This window comes from Lichenostomus cassidix, chromosome Z (genome assembly GCF_008360975.1).
Source record: "Lichenostomus cassidix isolate B80296 chromosome Z, HeHo_3.0, whole genome shotgun sequence".
NCBI classification, from domain to species: Eukaryota; Metazoa; Chordata; class Aves; order Passeriformes; family Meliphagidae; genus Lichenostomus; species Lichenostomus cassidix.
This window is the reverse complement of record NC_139511.1, coordinates 23,615,559-23,636,994: the sequence shown is the minus strand read 5'-3', so window position 1 is coordinate 23,636,994 and position 21,436 is coordinate 23,615,559. Positions and strand designations below refer to the sequence as shown.

Genomic DNA, 21,436 nt, shown 5'->3' with positions numbered 1-21,436 from the left:
TAGGAACCTTTTATCAAAGAAGAAATACATATGCAACTATGTTTTAGCAAAGAAAGAATACAACTGTTGGGTTGGATTTCATTTAACAGCTATTTAAATAAAATACAAAACACAGTATTACAGGTACTCTTTACGACTTTCCAGTTGAATAACAAAAATAATTTCAGTAAATTCTGCTTATGTTGGACCTACCTGTTTTATTTTTTTCTTTCAACCATAAGAATGGTGATCTTTGCTTCCTCTTGCCTTTAGATGCTCTACCTATTTGGTTAAAATTCAGATTTTGAAGCTCATGCGTATCATCAAAGAAATCAGAGAGAAATCCATCATGAGCAAATGAATTACGTGGGCCTGTGGATAAAGAGTCATTCCACAGGAGCTGGTCAGTCTGAATTACTGGGCTTTTAAATGCTGTGTCTCTAAATTCTTCTAGAAAACTCTTAGAGCTCTCCTGAGGTGCACAGTCACTCAAAGTTGCAAAGAAATCCTCTTTTTCAGAGCCTTTGGAAGAATGATCAGAGCTATCATGCATCCTGAAAGGCTGTCTTTGAACATGGAGAGAATTTGTAACATCTAGATTAGCAAAATCTTCAGAGTCCTTCGATAAAGCAAAGAAATCTGGCTTCCTTCTTGTAATTACAGCTGACGAACATGCGTTCTTTTGAATACAGCTTGGAAGATCAGACGTAAAAAAACCCTTATGATGATTCAGTGCAGGAATTAAGGTTTCCGAATTCATGAGAGATGTTCCTGGTGGAGAAAAATTTGAACCTTTTTTTTTTGAGAATGAACGATTAGCTCATTTTTTACATTTTACAGAAAACCAAGATGCTATTAAGCATTTTGATTGCAGTCTGTCTAGTCAGAATGACTGACCTTAGCACGATTAGAAGATAAAGATTCTAATACATTCAGATTTTTCACTTGGTTTCAAAGGAGACACATATTCCTAGTAATTCAAGGTATTACCTGTGCTGTTTTGTGCCTTATCAAGCAGCTCTAAAATCTGACAATTTTGTTTATTATCAAGACATAATGTGTTGAAGTTGTTCTGGTTTCCTGGGTGTGATGCATCTTTCGTTGTTTTTTCTAGTGGAGCAGCAGCATTTAGGCTGTATGAAGATATTATGTCACTGAAATGCTGAAACAATAAAGAAAAGATTTGTCAGGAATGTTTATGGTGCATGTCTACCCTGTCAAGTACAAAAAGTTAAACCAGTTGTTAAGATTCTAAGATGTATAATTTTTTGTTTACTGGAACAAAACAAAAAAAGACTTACAATGCAGAAGAGGCATGTACAGTAGACAATGTACTACCTCTCTTAAATCTATAAACAGAGAAAGTAATAATCTCTGTCTTGAAACACAGGAAAAGCAATGTCTTAATATAATTTATTCTCTTCCATTTCTCCAAGACTGTAGAAAGCAGTGTCTGCAATGGATTGGCATGTATCATGCATCACAGAGGAATTTAACTGAGCTTTTTCTGTCAATAAAGATGGCTCACAAATATACAGTTATAATAATAGTATGCACATTTTCACATTCAGTGCCCAAATACCTATTCATTTGATCCTTCACCTTTACTGAATGTTTCACCTTAAATGAATGATGTACCCAACCATTTTCTTGGATGATAAAATACGTGCATTTTTTACTGAATTAGCTGATGATATTCAGTCTATAATTTTCCCAGACTTGACTAAACTGAAACAGTAGGGGCACACAATTCTTCATCTCTAGGGCTCTGTCAAATGCTTAGTATTATGAATTCATAAGTGCGAAGGAAGGAAGGAAGGAAGGAAGGAAGGAAGGACACACTGGAAACACTTAACTGGAAAACATGTCTTACATTAGAAAAACACAAAAGCTTGTATGCTGTTACAACACTCGATATGGTGAAGCTTGAGGAGGAAGTTGTTCTAATTAATATTTTTTCAGTTAAGGAAATGCTCTCATTATTCTCACAAACATAATGGTGACTTGACAAAATCTGCTGAGAATCAGCAGATTCAACATTTTAGCTATGAATGATATACTAAAGCATGTAAGTAATTTTTAAATGATACCAGAAAATGCACATGTAGCATCAGATTAAAAAAACCAAACAACAAAACAACCACACATTACAACTGTGCAAAAAGATTGATCTAATACATGAATTAATTTTGTCCAACCTTTAAAACTTTTTTTGGAACCTCTGGCAGAAGTTCGTGGAGTTGATCAAAGCTTGCAAGAAATAACCTGTTCAGTGAAGATCCCTTCTTTAACATAAACTGAGCAACCAAAGGGTTGATACATGGAAAAGTAAGCAGTGATTTCTCTGTCTGGAAATGGAAATTATTTTGTTAGATTGATATCTGACTAACTTTTTTTCCTTTGTTTCCTGTTACTACAAAGTCACATCTTGTTGAATAATTCATAGAGTATATCATAAAGAGCTTTCAAACAGTGCATTTTTACAGTCCAATAAAAACTCCTTTTTTTTTTACTACATATGTAATAGTATCATTTTTGAAAAAGAGGAAATTTGACAAAAAGCAAGTCTAAAGATGTTTGTTTTCTAAAGGTAAAAACCAGTAAATCATGTAAACTTGATTTTAAAATGCATAACCAGATTTACTATTAATTCCCCATTTGAAAATGTATTACCTAGATGAACATAAGCTGACTAAACTGGTTCTGTTTTACAAAAGTTGTATTTGTTAACAGCAATGAAACAGGTGGCAAAAGCAGAAGTTGCTTGGGGGAGGATGAATGTCACAAACAGGGCTGCAAGTTGAGAGTAGCATGTTATTAATGTCAACTTCCTGTTCCTGACTTTCATAAAACACTGCCAGGATCAAATGTCTTTAACAGAGCCAAAATACATTGATTCCTGTCCATTTTTTTCCCAGTATCCTTAGTCTCTGAATTGGAAAACCTATGGTCCAACACCCCACTCTTGAAAGGCCACGCCAATACGTACTTTATAATGCTTCTGAATTTTGCAAAAGCCAAAAACAATCTCAGCTTCACAGGAGTTCAAAGCTTTCACATAAAATGAACAAATTGATATGCTTCAGTTGAGAACCTTACTACACAAGTTAAAGAATAACATATATTTGACAGTGATTGGTGGGTCTATTCTAGCATTTACTGGAATGAGTTAAACAAGTAATTGCATGAGTTAAACAAGTTTCTACCATCTGGTACTAAAGCAAGTCAACAAGCAATGCTGTTGACTTCAGTAATGGATCAGCACTGATGAATTTGGCTACCTGCCCACGTGAGCCACTGTATGTTTGTCTTTTACAATTTCGATAGTTTTTTAAACTTAGTGCCTAGAACTGTGGGACTGTACAAATTTGCAGGCAGATGTGGAGGACAAACTTCTCTACAGGTTAATTATGAAAGCATGGGGTAAGTCAAAGTTACATCTAAAAGTTCTGATAAGGATGATGATAATTATATATATATATGTTTGAGTATATATATATATATCTGCATATATATGTGCATGTGTATATATATCTGCATATGTATATATATATACATAATAATGCTTATTTTAAGAATATATTTTAAGAGAATAACAACAAAAAAGCCTAGAACTTTATGACTCTAAGAAACAGGAGGAAAACTGTAAATTCATGGGAAGATATGCAAACCTCAGATGGCAAGACAGAAAGCCAGGATTTGTCCAACCACTCATGTGGACTGATATTAGATGCTATCAAAATGTTGTAAGCAATCTGATGTATTACCAGTGCTGTCTCTTCAATCCCCGGAGTAAGAACTACCTACAAGTGACACATAATATTTTTGTTTAAAACTATGGAGTAGAGTCTTAATTTGCTACAGAACTTGAGGTGAAAACTAGAGGTCATCCTGAACACAGGAGTTAGTACTGTGGTGTAATTAAACCTGATCCATGCTTATCATGCAGAGGAACTCCAAACTCTGACCACTAGCCTGGCTGCAAGTTACACTCCTTATTTACACAAATCCTGTGTAGGTGAAATTAATTGATTTATCCTATAGGTCTTTCATATGTGATCAAGTTCCTGGGTGTAATATGAGTTCTGAATAAAACAGGCAATTGTGAGATGCCTATTACAGTTTAAGAAGATGTGTAACACTTTAAAGGTATAATTTCCACATAAACGATACTGCTGAGTACATTAAATGAAAAAAGCTTTTCCTTTCTGTAACTTTCATTTAATCAGATAAATTTTATACAACTTTTAATATGCAAATGATAATGACTTTCATAACGATCTTCAAGCAACATTGGCAGAAAACAAGTGAAAAAAGTGCCTAAAAAGATAGTACTTAATTTGAAAATATAAGTTACCAACATCAATTTGGTAAGATAAATGAAAATTTCATCCCATTTTTAAAATGCTGATTATTCTAGATATTAGAATATAGGTTTTCTAGATTCTAGATTTCCTGACTTTTAAAGAAAAAAGTTAATTTATCTTGTCACATTAAAAAAGAAAACTAGCTGACAGCAAATTATTCCTTTTTTTCTTCTGTCACATCAGCAACATAATAACCTGATATTTCAAACTAAGACATAAGCAGGATTAATAGATATTCTAATAATTTATTAAAGGTACAATATCTTTTTTTGACTGCTAGTCATAAAAAGACTTCAAGTGCTATTTGAATCTGATTCAACTTGTGTTGCAGTCAACAGCCTTTTCACTAACTTTAGCAGCACAGAATTAAGATCCTCTCTTATTTTAGTAATTTTGAGCTATTTTATGTTTTTGATGTAGAAGGCATACTTGATTGAGCTCTTTAGAAATATCTTATCATGAAAATTAATAAAGAAAAAAATTACCTTTACTTCAAAGTCTTCTGACTTCTGTGTAAGTTCAATTAGAGTGGCATAAATTAAGACAAGGTTAAGCAGAGTATCTCCCTTGAGACTGTACCTGTAAAACAGTTTCACTGGACAATTAATATTTAAAACGCACATGTAATATCCCAAACCATTTGTTCCATGTCTTCATAAATGGATATTTCATTTCCTGGAATTCCAAATACAGCTACAGTTTGAGCATTAATATCTGTGTAAGGAGAACTAAGGTACATTAAGGGACTGACTGCTAAAGATGGACTATAAGGAAGAAAATAGAGTCAGTCTACAGCAAAGCAAGTCTGGTCTGAAGCAAAATGTCTGGATAAAGGTCAATCACTGGAGACACTGGAGAAAAAACATATAGAGGGGAATTACCACCTGCTTATAGAAAAATGTCTCACAAGAGATAATAAGTAATGTTTATGAACTGTGTCAACAAATGGCGTGCTCCCAACAGCAAAAGGAGAACAACTGATGCACTGTAAGAACACCCAAAGAAGGTTTCCCTGTTGCAATGACATACAGTGGTGCTAACACAGTAATTCATAACCATGCATTTGTAGGGTTTAATTCACTTCAAACAGATGCAAGAATAATACCAGTATTTCATATCTTTAGAGCTGTGAAATTTCTGGACCTGTTGATTTGAAATACACCTCATGTTATTGTTGCCTGCCTCAAACTCTGTTATTTTATAACAACCATTTCTTTATCTCTTGTGTGAGGCTAAAAAGATCCTCACAAATAAAAACCAACTTTTCTTACTTTTTTGGTGGTCTCCAATGATCACTGTTACTTTTACAATTTCTCTGAGTTTTTCAGTAGGAGCATGACAACATTGTAACCACGTGAAAAATCCTAAGCACACTAGAAATATGAGCTTACAATATTGTTCTAAGAGAAATGTACTCATACAGAGGAGTTCAAAGAACAACAAGTTTCAACTTGTTCTAATAAGCAGCTTCCTTTAGAGACAAGTTTGTTTTTAAAATGCCAGGCAACAAAAAAAAATTCATAACTTACTCTAAATTCAGTCTTTCTCTGGAATAGAAAATAATCCAACAGCACGTATATTGGAGGGATAATGCCATCAGTCTTGATATTACAGTGTCACAGGAGTCCTCATAATTTAGTTCTTCCATACTCTACCGTAGAATTTAAATAAAAATGAAATAGTTTTTATTTATTATTTTTATAAGTTTTTATTTACTTATTTACTGCTGCCCCCAGCTTTTAATGAGCATTGATATAATGTGCAGAAACTAGATCAAACATAAATATAGCTAAATACTGTAAGCATTAAGGACACATGGGAATTACAAGAACTTGCATTTCCCAACTTATATTTTCTTTGAACTTTAAAAGGCTGATTCACTGCTTCATACCTCTTCTTCCTACCTCTTAAAAGACACACTGTCAATACCTTTTTAGGCTGTTTCTAAGATTTATGTGAACTTAAATAATGCAAAAGATTGTTATAAAATTCTGAAGTACTTACTTAACAACACAAATCATATTATACCTACACTAACTACATAAAGTACATCATCACTAACTGCAGCAGCTTGTAGGAATGTCTATGTTGTACTTGTAATACTAACTGATTATTTTATTTATCTTTCAGAAGCAGTTCTTCTACGTGTAATCTGTGTAGCTGCATACGAGAATTTAAATACTATGCTATTTTTTATCAAATGTAGGACAAATTATTCTATAGACCAGCTCAGATAATCATCTGAAATGGTAGGAATTAATATGCACACTGGTACAAGAATATAGCCACAAATACATTTAACTGGTTGTTACAAAATTTCTTTATAAAGCCCCATTTTCTAGTATGCATTCTTTAACTACATTTAATATAATCAAAGCACACGTCAAATGTCACACTTCAATGAAGAAAAAGAACATTTTAAACTAGTCAAACTGGCACAGACACAATTTTTGGGTTAATGATTTGTGATGTGAAACAGTGCATGAAGTAAACATGATTATGAGGAAGAAAAATGTGTTAAAATGCTGAAGATATGGCCTAGAAGGGACCCAACATATAACAGAACTTGGACACAGTAGTTTCATTCTGTACCTGCAAAAAGATAGCAGTACATTCATCTATTGTCAACACAATGTATCGATCTGTACTTCCAAAGAGCCTCAAGGAGTAACTACTCCTTCTTTCGACAAAGGTAATGCTGTACCTGAAGAAGTAAAATTATTTTATTAAAACTCAGACAAGTAAAATAACACTATTTTGTTAAAGGAAATGAATAACATACATCCCTTAATACACTTTTCTAACTTATACAGTCTTGCTATTTCTCAAATAGTTCACTTTAAGACATACTTGAACAATACATTTAATGTAGCAGTGAACAAGTGAAATTAAATTATGTTGCTAACTGCATTGAATATGACCGTGATATACAGGCTTTGAGTTTACAAAAAAAGAAAGTAATATAGAAACTAAGGCAGACACTAAGAAACTCCTTCTGACTAACTTTACATATTACATTTCTTTTCCTTCTTTCATGATTGTGTGGCACAAGGTGCAGCAAACTGAGTGAAAACTCCCTGATTGCCATTGCTGTGACTCTGAATTTTTCTGAGTGACTCAGAAGTGCCAGGAGCACAGCCTCCTGCTCTGTTTTACGAGGAAACACAAGAGTCCGAAATCTGAATCTGACAGCTGTATGTCCTCTAGAAACTTGTATGGACAATGCACTCAGACATTTTTTAAAAAAGTAAACTACTATCTTTTCTGAAATTGTACAGTTCTTTGATCACCTATTTAAGTCCTCCATCAGTGCTAAAAGGAGCTGGTGAGAAACTAATAAACAGCATTCCTGGCTATTTGGCTTATGGTCAGGCTGAACAGAGAACTTGAATAAATTGGAGTTTAAAAGCATGTCAGATTATGTGTTCAAACTTTAAATGTCAAAGATATATATTTTTTCCCCCTACTGAATGGTAATTAGACACAGACCAAAAATGGCTCCACAGCTGACTCAAGGACACAGCTAGGATCAAAACTGGTATGTCTCTCTAGCAACAGGGTGAAATCAACTATCTGTATCTCTGTCACTATGTTTGAGATATACTGCTGCTCTGATACCTATTTCTTTGTTTCTTTTTTCTTTCTTTTTTTTCTTTCCCCTCATGTGATAAAAGGTAGCTTTACCATGTATTTACCATGTAGCTTTACCACAGCTTTACCACTGTGAAAGCAACATCAAGGAAATTATGTCAAAGTAAATAATAAAGAAGCACAATGATTTACAGCTCTGGTAGTTTTTGTACAGGTTATACAGTATCAAAAATTAAGTGAATAGTAGACCTGAATTTTATGAATAAATTAGCTTTTGTTTGGAACTTAGCCTCTCCCAAACATTGTGATGCATCAGAAAAGATGATGTTTTACTATTGTTTGGTTTGGGTTTTTAGCATAGCTCCAGTAGATAAAAACAACAACAACAACAACAAAAATCCGAAAGCAATATTCATGAAGAACTAAATACAAAGTCTTCCAAGCACCAAGAAGCACTAAAGAAAAAAAAAATTGGCTAATATTATGATTTTCAGGGAAAAGTAGACAATTTAAAAAGTTGTTTAGATTAAAAAGTACCAGTTTATTATAACCATAAAAAAATTGCCCAATTCAATTCTGGTTGACATGTCTGTGCATCTCTAATATCACGTTATTAACTTCAACAGAAAAACTCTCTTCTTGTCTCTTAAAATGCTAATAGTGTAACTGTGGAAATGTACCTGATGGCCAAGTAGATGGCTAATACATGATATAGTAGGACAACACACATGTCCTGGAAATCTGAAAATAAATAACTAATATGATTAAATAGGTTATTTTCACTCACTTGGATTCAAAAAGTTGAAGAATATCTGGCATATTAAGAAGACCTTCAGTTGTCAGAAATACGTATGGAATCTGTACTTCCAGAAGAAATGAACCACGATGATTCCCTAAAACATTTTGTATATGTAAGATAATAGTTTAACAAGCAGAACCTAAGGATACATTAAATGGTCATATCTTTTAAAAATGCAGCTTTTATTAATCCTCAATAAAATGCTTCCATTATAGACTTCCCCCCCCCCCCAATTAAACTCTTCTGAATCTCTTTGAAATTAGGCTTTAATTCATATTTCCTTGATCTACAACATTCCCTTAAGATAAGGAAGGGTGGACACAGCTTGCAGAAACTGTAAACAACCTGTGAACTTGGCACAAGTCTCTTATAAACCCACATGTACTACTACATCCTGGCCAAAACTAGGCTTACACTCAAATAAAAACACCTTCTTGCTGCATAGATAACCCAGCTCTGTTTGTTTAGCTTTAGCCTTCATAACATATTACTCATTCTCTTCTACAGGCACATGAATGTAGCATTTTAGGGAACAGAAAATGTTTTCTTTTCATACGTCAGCCTAACTGTTTATTACAATTTTGGAGAGCACTTACCCATTTGTATTATTTCAGGGAGGGTGGTTTTAAAAGTCATGTAAGTCACATTCAGCTTTTTGCACAGATTTTTCCAACAAGAATTTTCAGAATAATCATATTCCACTACTAATGAGAAGTGTGTCCAAGGGAAGTCAGCTCCAATTTGCTGATTATGTACAATAATGCAGGAATATCTGCTAAGGCTTGAAAAACCCCAACAAAATATCAATAAAATTAAGTGCAGGTAGAATTACTCTCAGAACAAAATAAACTCGGTTTTACTTTGATGAATTTTCACAGTTTAAAGTCTGTTTACAAAAAAATATTTCCCCTTCCTGGCTATAATTCCAATGCCTTTGAAAATTAATTTAAAAATTAAAAGCTGTACTCTTCCCCCTACAACTATCTCCTTGAAATACTCATATTTTCCACAAATGTCATAGTTTGTTGTTTCTTCTGTTACTCCCTTTCACCACCTTTTTCTAAAACATGCAAAATTTTTTCTATGTATTTCTCTAAACAAGTTTTGCTAAAGCATGCAAAATAAAAGATAAGGTTAGGAATACACAATTGTTTGTTCTCTAAAAGTTTCTCTGACCCTCACTAAGCATTTTTCTAGAGTGGACAAAGTTCTCCACTCTAAAATGAAGGTGTAGGTTTATATTATGAAAACTTGACTCCAGACTGGAAAGTCCCGTGGAAATGAACAAAAGTAACTAAAGTTTCAGTGCCCTTAGAGCAGACTAAAGATTTTGTTTTCAAGAATCAAGAATTTAATTTACTTGCTTATGATCTCTTTACAATCTAAAGGGCTTCCTTTTTTCTCAGAATTGAAATCCACAGCTTTCAAACCTGCTTAAAAAGAATTAAACAGCTGGTGACATAAATGAGCCTCTGTGAGCATGAATCAATGCACAACAGTAAGTAGCAAATGTGGAACAACACAGGTTATTTAAATTTTAAGTATTATATATTCTGTCTTGGCGAATTCCTATACAATTTCAGTTTGTACTGTACTGTTGGACATAATGATTTAAAAACTTCCTTCTCAGAATGCAAGGAAAATGTAATGCAAACAAGTTTCATGTCTTACAAACTCACAACCTTATCATCTTAAAATGAAAAATTAAAGGGTAATAAAAAAGGAAGCACACTTGCCCCTTTATAAGTCAAATTTCTTTACACTTTCTATACATTTGAAATTTTATCTGGAAGATGTATGTAAGAGGAAATATCAGTATTACACAAGCACCTCTTTTCAAAAGTGTAGTTGGATTGACCTGTGTTTGCAACCAAGTCTTAAGACCTTAAAACAAATAAAAGACTTTTCATTAAATATTATTATTAGTAAAAGCACTGTGAACATGCCTCCTCCCTTTCAAAACATTCTAAAAGACAGGGTTTCTTTTTTTAAGAGCAGAGGAAATCTAACTTTATTTTTAAAGGCAAAAGAACAGCACAATACATGACACATGATAATATTCATGCAAGAAGGATTTATGAAAATGGATTTAAAAAAAAACAGTATGAAAGGAATAAGTGACTTGTTCTAAAAAAAACTACAGGCTCAAATCACAATTTTCCTGAAACATGTTAGTTTTACCAGCTGAATTTGAAGTGTTGCACAAGCTTGTACAGAAATTACTCACAGGTAAAATGGGGAAGTGATGAAAGTGCTGCTTGTATCAGTGGGGTGGTGGGATTATTTTACTTTGAGTTTTATAGACTTATACAGCTTATGCCGACATAGTTAACAAATTAGCAAAAAAGATCAGCAACATATAGCTAAGGGAACATATGATCTGTACCTAATTACTCATTCAAGGCTTTATTCCGGGGAGTTCAGTCAAGACTTTTAAATTCTAACTGTTCTGAATAAGCTTGCAAGGAGGAAAGCTTGTGACCAATGATCAGCTAAAAACAATGAGACAATCCGATCAAGACAACAGATGCAAATGTAATTAGGCAATGGGCTGTCCACAGCCCTGTCATGTTCTGTTAAAAAAAATCTTTGCCTTGACACATAAACTGTCACTCTCTTGCAATAGAAAAGATTATACCAGAACTCTTAATCGGGGAAAATAAAAGAAAAATGGCTCATGGATGACTTAGGAAATATTAAACAGTGAGAAAACTATATAGAAAGGTTCCTGATGAAAAGGGAGAAACACCTGCAACAAGCATTTAAACAGGAATGCAGCAATCTACAAAACAATAGATACCTTTTATTTCAAAAACACACATAAAAGCAATTATTTACCTTCTATCTTAGATAATGGGTGAATGAAGGCAGCTTTTTCTCTTTCAGAGTCCGTCCTTGTAATGATCAGTATCTGTACAAAGACAAGTAAATGAAATTCTAGTAATGTTTAAAAATTCTTCTTTCAGCCTGCATACATCTTTCTTTCTCCTTTGCATAGAAAACATGAGATTGAACGGACAGACGGCAAAATTAGAAACTTTGGAATTTTCCACAATGACAGTCATAGAATATCTCAAGTTGGAAGGGACCCATAAGGATCACATCCTGTGCTTCTCACAGGACTACCTAATACTAAACCATATGACTATATCCAAAATCTTCTTCAACTTAGACAGGCTTGGTGCTTTAACCACTTCTGTTAGGAGTCTGTTCCAGGGAAGACCTCTCAGCCTCTTCACACTCTCAGTGAAGAATTGTTTGCCTAATGTGCCTGAATGTTCCCTGACACAGCTTCACTCCACTTGCTTATGTCCTATTGCTGGTCACCAGAGAGAGGAGATCTGCACCTGTGCTGTCTTACTTGAGGAAGGTCTGGGCTGTGAAGGGGTCAACCCTCAGCCTTCTCCTCCCCAGGTGAAACAACTAAAGTGACCTCAGCTGCCCCTCCTCTTGCCCTCGATGCCTTTCACCATCTTGGTCTCCCTCCCCCAGATACAGAAAACAGACAAGTTTGATGTCCTCTTTATATTGTGGCACCCAAAACTGCCCCCAGCACTTGAAGTAAGGCTGCCCCAGTGCAGAGCAGAGCAGGACAATCCTGTCCCTTGTCTGGCTGGCAATGCTGTGCCTGATGCCCCCCAGGACACGAGTGACCCTCCTGGCTGCCAGGGCACTGCTGACTCAACTTGCCATTGATCCAGACTTCTAGTCTCTTCCTATGGGGCTCCAGTCTCTTCTCTCCTGATTTGTATGTATAACCATGATTGTCCCATCCCAGGTGGAGAATCTGGCACTTGCTCCCGGTATATTTAATGCAATTGGTGAATGCTCAGTTCTCTAACCTGGTTTTCTGTAAGGCCTTTCTATCCTCAGGGGAGTACACTGCTCCTCCTAATTTGCTATAATAAGTAAACTCACTTAATGTACTTTTCATTCCTGTGTTCAGACCACTTATAAAAACATTTAAGAGCACTGGCCCTAAAATTGAACCCTGAGGAACACCACTGGCCACCAGCCTGATGTAATTGCATTCACTGTAACTCTTTGAGCTGAACTCATCGGTCTATTGCTCACCCAACCCAATATTATGGACTTGTCTAGCTCTTTGATGAACAGTTCATCCAGGATACCGTGAGAGCCAGTATTAAAAGCTTTGCTAAAATTAAAAACCACACTCACTGGTTTTCCTTGGTCATCTAGATGGGTCACTTTGTCATATGTGGACAATGAAAGGAAATTAAGTTTGTTAACTAGCACTTTTCTCTTGTGAACCTGTGCTGGCTGTGGCCAATGACTGCATTGTCTGCCAAGTGTTTTTCAGTAACTTCCAGAATAACCTTTTCTATAATTTTACCAGGCACTGAAGTGGGACTGACAAGTCTGTAATTACCAGAGGCTTCCTTCTTTCCCTTCTTGAAAACTGAAACAACATTTAACATCTTCCAATCAGCTGGAATCTCTCCAGACTCCCAAGACTATTGAAAAATAATGGAGAGAGGTCCCACAATGACATTTTTGAGCTTCTTTGGGGGCATGGACTGAATCCCATTGCACTCTATAGGTCTATGCAGATCCAGATGGAGCAGCAAGTCTCAAACAAGTTCAGGATTGGCTGGGAGTTTATCATCATCCTCAGTCATAGTTTTTTAACACTGGGATCTGGGGTTTGAAGACAGAGGCAAAAGAGAGCACTGAATGTCTCTGCTTTGTCTATGTCCCTATTTGAGAGGCAACTTACCTTGTTGAGCAGCAGACCAACATTTTCTCTGATTTTCATTTTGCTCTTGACTTATTTAAAGAACCCTTTTTGTCATCCTTCACAGTGCTGGCCAGCTTGAGCTTTAATTAAGCTTTGGCCACATTAATTTTATCCCCACAGGTGTGAACAGCCTCTCTATAGTCCCCTCATGTCACCTGTTCATAAGAGACTTCCAAAGTCCATACAAGTCCCTTTTCCACCTAAATTCTAGAAGATCCCTGCTCAGCCAGGCCAGGCTTCTGCCTTGCTTGCTTGGCTTTTGACACCGTGGAATTATTGCTCCTGTACTCAAAAGAGATGAGTCTTAAAAAGTGGCCAGCATTCCTGGACCCCAATCCCTTTAAAAACATATTTCCCCTGGACCTTACTAAGAAGCTTCTCCAGCAGTCCAAAGTCTGCTATCCCCATATTCAAGGTCAAAGTTTTTCTCCAATCATCAACAATTTGGAACTTGAGTGTATGTGTACATTATTATTATGAATAAAACTCTTCTAGAAGAAATCTTAAAAGGGAATATTTGATTAAAATAAAAATGTTACTTAAAGATACTATCTAAAATAATTATACCACATTATTACTATTGTACTAGACATACCTGTCACATTAGAAGCATTATTCTTACGGAGGTAAAACCTAAACTGAAGACATCTGGAATTCAGCCTGCAAGGTACTGATGTACCAGAGGGAGGCACTGTATGTACTGCTGAACTAATCAGAAAGACTTTCTGATGTATAGATGGAGTCACTATAAAGTGTGCCTGTCAGAGGTCTGAGACTCATTAAATACTGCTTAAGATGAAAATGTTGAAAAGGTTTAGCATCTACAAAACTGACATAATATTAAAAAGAAACACCACCAGGGAGGGTGTTTACCTTGTCCATCATTTCAACTGATACAAACTAAACTCATGCTACTTGAAGTATACGGAGAATATGTACTCACATGCAGGACTTCCACCATACTTTCTGACAGTATGATCTTCGAGCTTTTATGCAATTGTATAGACACCTTTCATGGTGTACACAAGATAAGATTTTCAGAAGGCACACAGCATTTTCTAACTCTTGAGACTTACAAACACAAGATAATCATATGTGTAAATATTAAAAGCATGTTAGATCTTGTCAGAAAATAATTTCTGGTCAGAAAATCATAAGGCAGATTTCAATTTCCATAAGCAGGTGCACAGAAGAGCCACTCAACAATCTACTGGCACCTATTTAAGCAGTTTTGGACAAATGCATTTTAAAACATAGACCTGCTTTTCCACATACAATTTAACAGCAGACTCATTATATGTTCATGTGAGCTAGATGAAATTTTTAGTCATGTTCTGTCTTATCATGGGTACAAAAGATAATAAAACAAAGAGCAAAATTCAGGTTTTTTCTAAACCAGCAAAAACTTCTCCCTTACAAAGGAAATGTTCCATCACAATCCCACATGATTAACAACTTCGGCTAGCAGAAGGATAATGAGATTATCATATTTCACACCATATTAACTGATATTGATGTGATATGATAGAACAGCTAATAGTTTATTGAATACCACTTTTACTTCCCATTAAAACTGTAATACTCCTCCTACCTATTTTTGCTCATTGAAACCTGTCTCTGAATGTTAGGAAACAGTAAACAACTAATAAATGTGAATAAAATCCTATATAGTCTAACATGGCATGGATATGCGTGCATGACTAAGTCAAGCAAGCGAGTAAAAACTCAGGAGTTATAGCTAAATTTTTTTTTAAATCACATTGAGTGGAGTTCAGAAGAAAAGCTAAATCCTCCCTGAGCTGACATCAAGATGGCAAAGCTCTCCTATGCCTCCTAGTAAAACATAGCCCTAGTATCACAAAGAAAAATGTGTTGCTGTTAAGAAGGATACAAAATCATCTTAGTGACTGTTGAAGGACAGACAAGAAGACAAGTAGCACCATTTTATTTTTTGTTACATCATTTCCATTTTAAATTCCAAAAGGGTGTATAATAAGCTCTTATATTGCTCTTCTAAGCAAAATTTAATCAAAAGGTATTCAGAGCTCTTAGTGCAACTCTTAACAGAAACACAAGAAGAATAAAGCTCCAGAAAGTGAAGCATGTAAAGAAGCTAAAGTAAAGTAAACGTAAAGATCTTTTTGGCTGTGTTTAGCAGCATAAATGCTATTCCAGTTAGGACACTTTAAATACTGTGCATTCCATTCTGTCTGTTTCCTAATGTGATCAGTATTCTCTAAAGAAATAATAAATATTCTGCAAAGGAAAGGAGTGTTTTTCACTGGGTCACATGACCCAAAATATTCACATATCCAGAAAAGAAAAACTTTTGATAATCTGAATACCATCCAAAACTCTATCTTCCATGCCAAAGCTATCACTCATGGATATTTGCTTTTTATATAATTCAAGTATCAGGAGGTTGGCTGGAGACACTGGTTAAGCAGAGGTTATCTCTGGACAACAACACCCACACACCCCTTGGTGCATGTTCGCTCCAAGTCATGCTGTACAGGCACACAATCATGATTTGTGCTATGATTCTTTCTGTGTCAGATGATTGAGGCTTTCAAATAAAAGATTACCATTTTCAGTAACTGGTGTGATACAATATACTTAACAGGAAAACAGAACCACCTGCAATAAGAGGAAGCCCTGGTAAGAGTTAAAACTCTTCTGCATCTTATTTCATAAATGCAACAAGGGAGACTTGATCAAACAGAAACTTGTACTGCTGTGACTGAGTTCTTAAAATTTATGTCATGCTTATTTAATAGATACTGTGAGGTAATTTTAGACTTTTTTTTTGCATAAACCACCCCTTGTTAAAATTATTTTGCAATTATTCCTATAATCTAGAACAGTTTTGTTTGTTTAGAGAAATTGGTTATGTTGTTTGTTAACCTTAACACTGTGTTTCTCTCCATAATTTTTCATCCAATTTAACATTTCACACTGAAGTGCTGTTATTTTGGGATGTGTTTCATGTTTTTTCTGGCTGCTGTACTGTACAATCTTCAGCTGTCTCCAGATATTATTCAAACAGGATTCCAAGATGTTTTTATAGATATCCTTTGCCTTGGACAAATAACCTGTCAATAAAGCAACCGAAGAAGTAATTGCAGTGACAAAAGATAATTGCACATCCATGTAAAATCTCTCAGAAGGCACATAAACAGATGAAAATTTAATGGCTCCCCGGTACGAAAGGAGACTATGACCACTAATCAGCTACATAAATGGCATTTATAAAACCACTGTACTTTATGTAGAATCTGCTGTATAACTCCAGCTAGAATTGTACCAGATTGCATCCTAAAGCTGCAGATGCTAGCAGCAACCCTGTTATGTTTAACTAATCTGTACAATTTATTAAACATAAATTGTACAGATTAGTTATATAAATATAAATATAAATAAATCTGTAAAATTTATTAAATAACAACAGTATTTCTATCACCATTGTCTAAAGCTTTTTTGTCCTAAGTGTTTACGACTCATCATATTATCCCAGATATCACAGTCAACTCTGAATGATGCCTTCTGTGTATAAATGGTGAACAATGCTGGGTTTATTTGAAAATGCAAAAAGAAAAAATACATCCAAGATAACTATATGATGAATCACACAGCAAAACAACACAAGATTAAACACTACAAGGCCTACTTGGTATCTGACTCAATTTTCTAATTTTTTTTCAGATCTTTTTTAGTTGCACAGTTTCCTGTGTAAATTGTTGTTCAGGTTTGGAAACACAGGTGGTTTTGTAATTCTGAATTATCATCTAGGTGTGCTTCTACTACAATAAGCAGTGTAGGAAGAACTGCTCATTTTCCCCCCTCCCATCCTTCTACATTGTTTATAGTAATGATAGAAAATAAATTTACATAGGATTCTACTTATAATTTCATTCTGTATTCTTCTTCCTATTCCTTTATTGCTAGAAATATTTCAGGAAATACAAAATAATTTATTTTCCCTACAGTTCAGTTTATGGCAGATGTTTCCATTTTACATCAATTTTAAGGAAACACCATCCTTCAAAGGATAGTTCAGACTGAAGCTAGATGCTCTGAAGCAACTTTATCTCCAATAAAGACAGATGGAGTCTGACTTTCCTAAGGCATTCAAAAACACTGACTTCAACTTCTTATAGATCCATCCTGATAGAGCTATCTGAAAATTCACAATACACAACTATGGGGATTTGACAAGCTCAGCATTATAATTTCAGGCATTGAACTGGGCTACAATGGATTTTTCATGTTCCAAATGTGAACAGCACAAGACCGGAAAAGCTCAAAGAAGCACTTCTATGTAAGTCCAGTGCTGTAACTTCAAACTCCCTGCACATGACACATTATATAACACTTAGGATTTTGCTTACTATACCCTCAGATTTAAGTACCTCTTTTCCAAGGAGTCTAAGCATATTTTTAGGTGAGAAGTGTTCCACACTTGAAAAAGATAGATGGTAAATAGAAAAGGACCTGCCATTTTTGCATGTTCCACAATTTTGACACAGAGATTCCAATGAAAATGTGTCATTCTGAGATACAAGACAATACATTATATATATGTGGAAGTTTGTATAAATGTTTCTTACAAATCCACAGAATAACATAAACAACAGTGTATTAGTCATGAACTGAGCATACAGCCTGATGGCAAAGAGTCACAGCTACAAACATGATGGATGGTCTGCAGAACACACACAAAGCTTTGGGTTTCTGGGTATCATTATTCAGTACTGAAAACAAACCTAGTGCTGTGTCCAAGCCACATGTTAGTAGCAGATCTCGAACTGTCACCAGCAGGTGTACCAGAGCAGCATGCCTGAACAGCATAATCTCCTTCTCATCTATTTTACCTTTACAAATAGAAGACAGAGGTGCAGTCTGTATAAAATTTCAGAACTCACATTATATATGTGTAATCAGATTAAAAGATCGTGCTATGCAAGCATTTTCATTAAACACGCTTAAACATAGATAACATTCAAAGATTAACCTTCTGATCTGGTGGTCTTGCCAAATAGCTCATGATATAGCATAACGTTTCCCATGTTGCCTGAGCAAGTGGCACACAGGGAAATATTTCTGAAAGGTGTGTACAGAGAGATGGTGCCTGCTGGAGCAGGAGACAACAGTTCCCCAGAGCATATCATTGAAACCATGTTGCTTTACTGATTTTAGTGTGGCAATTCTCTACACCTAATTAACCTCTCATGATGAGAATCTGCACCTTCAAAAAGGTAAATTTGGATGACATTTGCTTCTTCTTAGACCCATGTAAATCAAACAATTTATGGGCTTCCTTTCCTGTATTGTGTATCCATTTTGGATATATATTCTAGGACTTGATTGAAAATGAAGGAATTTCTAGTCTGAAGACAGAAGGTATTTTTGGGAATTGCACACAGGTAATGGTGTAGTTCATTATCATAAACCAGGAATTTTTGAAAATGCAACTGCAGAGTAAGTGTGCTTAATAATAAAAGCACATACTTCTAAAGATGCTAAAAATGGCTGCAGAAGATAATTAAAGAATAAATTACTACAGCTGAAGGTGCATTCTAGGAGGAAAATAGTAGGTAGTTCTGTGTACTGGGATCAATACAACTTTTAATTAAAAAAGACAAGCAAAGCACTCGGGAAAGAAAAATCAACTTAAGGACACATCATACAGAAGACTTAGCTAGAAACATCATGAAAGACAAAGATCTTGCAATTATTCTGCATCAAAAGACAGAAAGTTCATCTCTGTTAGTGATGATGCTGAAACTGAAGGACTATGTCCAGCTCTTGACACCAGTCACAATAAAAACTCAGTGAGGAATACAGGTTGTTTAGAAACAAAGTAACACAGTAAGAAACCATTTTATTATGAAAGACTGGAGCACTTGGTGATATTTGATGCGGAAAAGACCAGCATGTGAATAATAATCTGCTAATAGATCACTACCTTCATAGTAAGTGAGTATTTTCCTTGTTCACTGGAGTATTAAGGAGCAAATACACCAGCATACTATGGACTAAAGTGGAATAAGATTGGATATTGTGAAACTATTTAAAACCAGGAAGGAAATAAAAAAGTATGTTATCAGGGAGATTTTGGAATCTTCCTACAGAGATAGAGAAACATTCAATAGGAATGAATGGGATATTTTCTTGTTTCTATAGACCTTCCAGCAAGAAAGTTCTTATTTCCTTCTGCTTCTTTATTTGGAGAAAAAGGGAGTTTCAATAGCATTGGAGAGGTTATAAGTTTTCTTAAATTATCTTGAATTGAAATGCAGACTCATATATTTTTCCTCGATGGAGATAAGCACTAGTAATTCTCTGTACATTTTTCCCACCAATGTTTTCCTTTCTGTGATTTGCTGATGCAGATACAGATACCTTGTTTGTCCCTCATATTTGTGAAGATGGTGTTTACTTTTTTAAAGCTTCTTCACATTAAAAGAACACTGCTGCTGACAATTTTAATATGGTAATTCTACAGGTCACAGGCTGTCATTCTGCAGGGCCAAGTATACTTTCTTTTTGTTTGCCTTCTTTCTCATTTGTGGTTTCCAGATCATTAATGTTTTCTTTGAGAAAAATACATGCAGCACAGAAAGTAATGAAGCTGAGACAGCAGAAGTTTATTGCATAATTTGTGACATAATATAGAAACTTGGCAGTTAGTGGACAGCCTACCATGTTATCCTTACAACTAGTTCTCAACCACGAGCTGTACAACCCAAAAAATAACCCAAACTGCCAAATAACTTTCTACCTGTTCCTCCACCACAGTCCCTATTTTGCTGTGAAGTTTTCCTGACTCTCTCTTTACAGTCAAAAGTCTTTGTAAGGAGTCACCAACTTTGTTGACTTTCCTTTTAATTTTTCTGTTTTTATAGGGCTTTTACATGCCACAGAGGAGACACATGAAGTCAGAAAGAAACCAAATTATTATGGATTTTTTTCCTCCTAATTTCTAACATGAGCATAGTATTTGGCACCATGGAAGTGTGAACATCAAGGGGATATTTCTGAAATAAAAGAGGAAATCAATTGTGGTTTAACTGTTAGAAGTTTTACATTAATTTATAAAACATCTTGAACCCTTTGTCACCAGTTAAATCTGTATTAGTTTTAAAGAAGAAAAGAACAGCTTTTTAAAAAAGACATACCTTGTTTAAAATTATCACATATCACTTTCTCTTGCTGTTTTAAGAAAAACCGTGTATGGTCGAATTTAACACTGTCAAAGCTCCAAGTAACAGAAGCAAGTACACCCATTTGTGTCAAATCTTTTAGTACAGGAATGGCTGCTTCTTCCAAGAGGCAGTATGCCTGGCATTGGCTTTCTGGAGAACACAACGAACAAAATATAACAATAAAGTTTGGTTTCATATACCACTACTGGACATGAATATTCAAAAGACCTAGCAAAACATTAACAACTTTATCTTGCTCATGAAACCTGCAACATAAAGTTGCTTGATGCAGTGACTCCTGAGTGGTAGAAATCCTCACAGCAGGCAACCACATTGTTCCATGCATTTCTTAACATGATCAAACTCCATGATGAGAATTTAGGTTTTTCAGCTCCTGTGACTCACACTAAGATTCTTCTGCTATTCAATTGTTCTACTGCCAGCTCCTACATTGTAGTCATTTTCAAAATGCTAATTTTTGTTTTGACTGCAGAAAAGCTTAATTATTTTTCCCCCCAGTTGCATTAAAGGAGCCTTGCTTAACACTTATTAGGAAAAAAAAAAGTCTAAAAATAAGCTTATAGCTAGATGCCATCTCAGATGAGAAGAGATGAAAACACTACTCTGCTTTTTCAATGGTTCTGTGACAGGAAATCCCACTAAGCACATGGTTGGAGCAAATGCATTTTCATGGAAAACAAAACTGAGCTGTGCTAGGCCTACAACTTCCTAGCAC

The 21,436-nt window shown here is 35.1% G+C and overlaps 1 protein-coding gene across 3 annotated transcripts in view; it reads right to left on the bottom strand.

Annotated features, from left to right (window-relative positions):
• Positions 1-21,436, bottom strand: part of SHOC1 (shortage in chiasmata 1) — a 46,715-nt gene that overhangs the window by 2,588 nt on the left and 22,691 nt on the right. For 2 of the 3 annotated variants that reach the window (XM_085042505.1, XM_085042507.1), the window contains 14 exons: positions 20,674-20,850; positions 18,259-18,366; positions 16,400-16,587; positions 11,575-11,647; positions 10,097-10,166; positions 9,333-9,517; positions 8,725-8,830; positions 6,939-7,050; positions 5,876-5,997; positions 4,832-4,925; positions 3,651-3,782; positions 2,178-2,327; positions 970-1,141; positions 193-750 (listed from right to left, as the gene is read on the bottom strand). In XM_085042505.1, coding sequence (XP_084898631.1) covers positions 193-750; positions 970-1,141; positions 2,178-2,327; positions 3,651-3,782; positions 4,832-4,925; positions 5,876-5,997; positions 6,939-7,050; positions 8,725-8,830; positions 9,333-9,517; positions 10,097-10,166; positions 11,575-11,647; positions 16,400-16,587; positions 18,259-18,366; positions 20,674-20,850 — 2,247 coding nt within the window. The remainder of the gene's footprint in view (positions 1-192; positions 751-969; positions 1,142-2,177; positions 2,328-3,650; positions 3,783-4,831; positions 4,926-5,875; positions 5,998-6,938; positions 7,051-8,724; positions 8,831-9,332; positions 9,518-10,096; positions 10,167-11,574; positions 11,648-16,399; positions 16,588-18,258; positions 18,367-20,673; positions 20,851-21,436) is intronic. The other variant, XM_085042506.1, reaches the window with a different exon arrangement.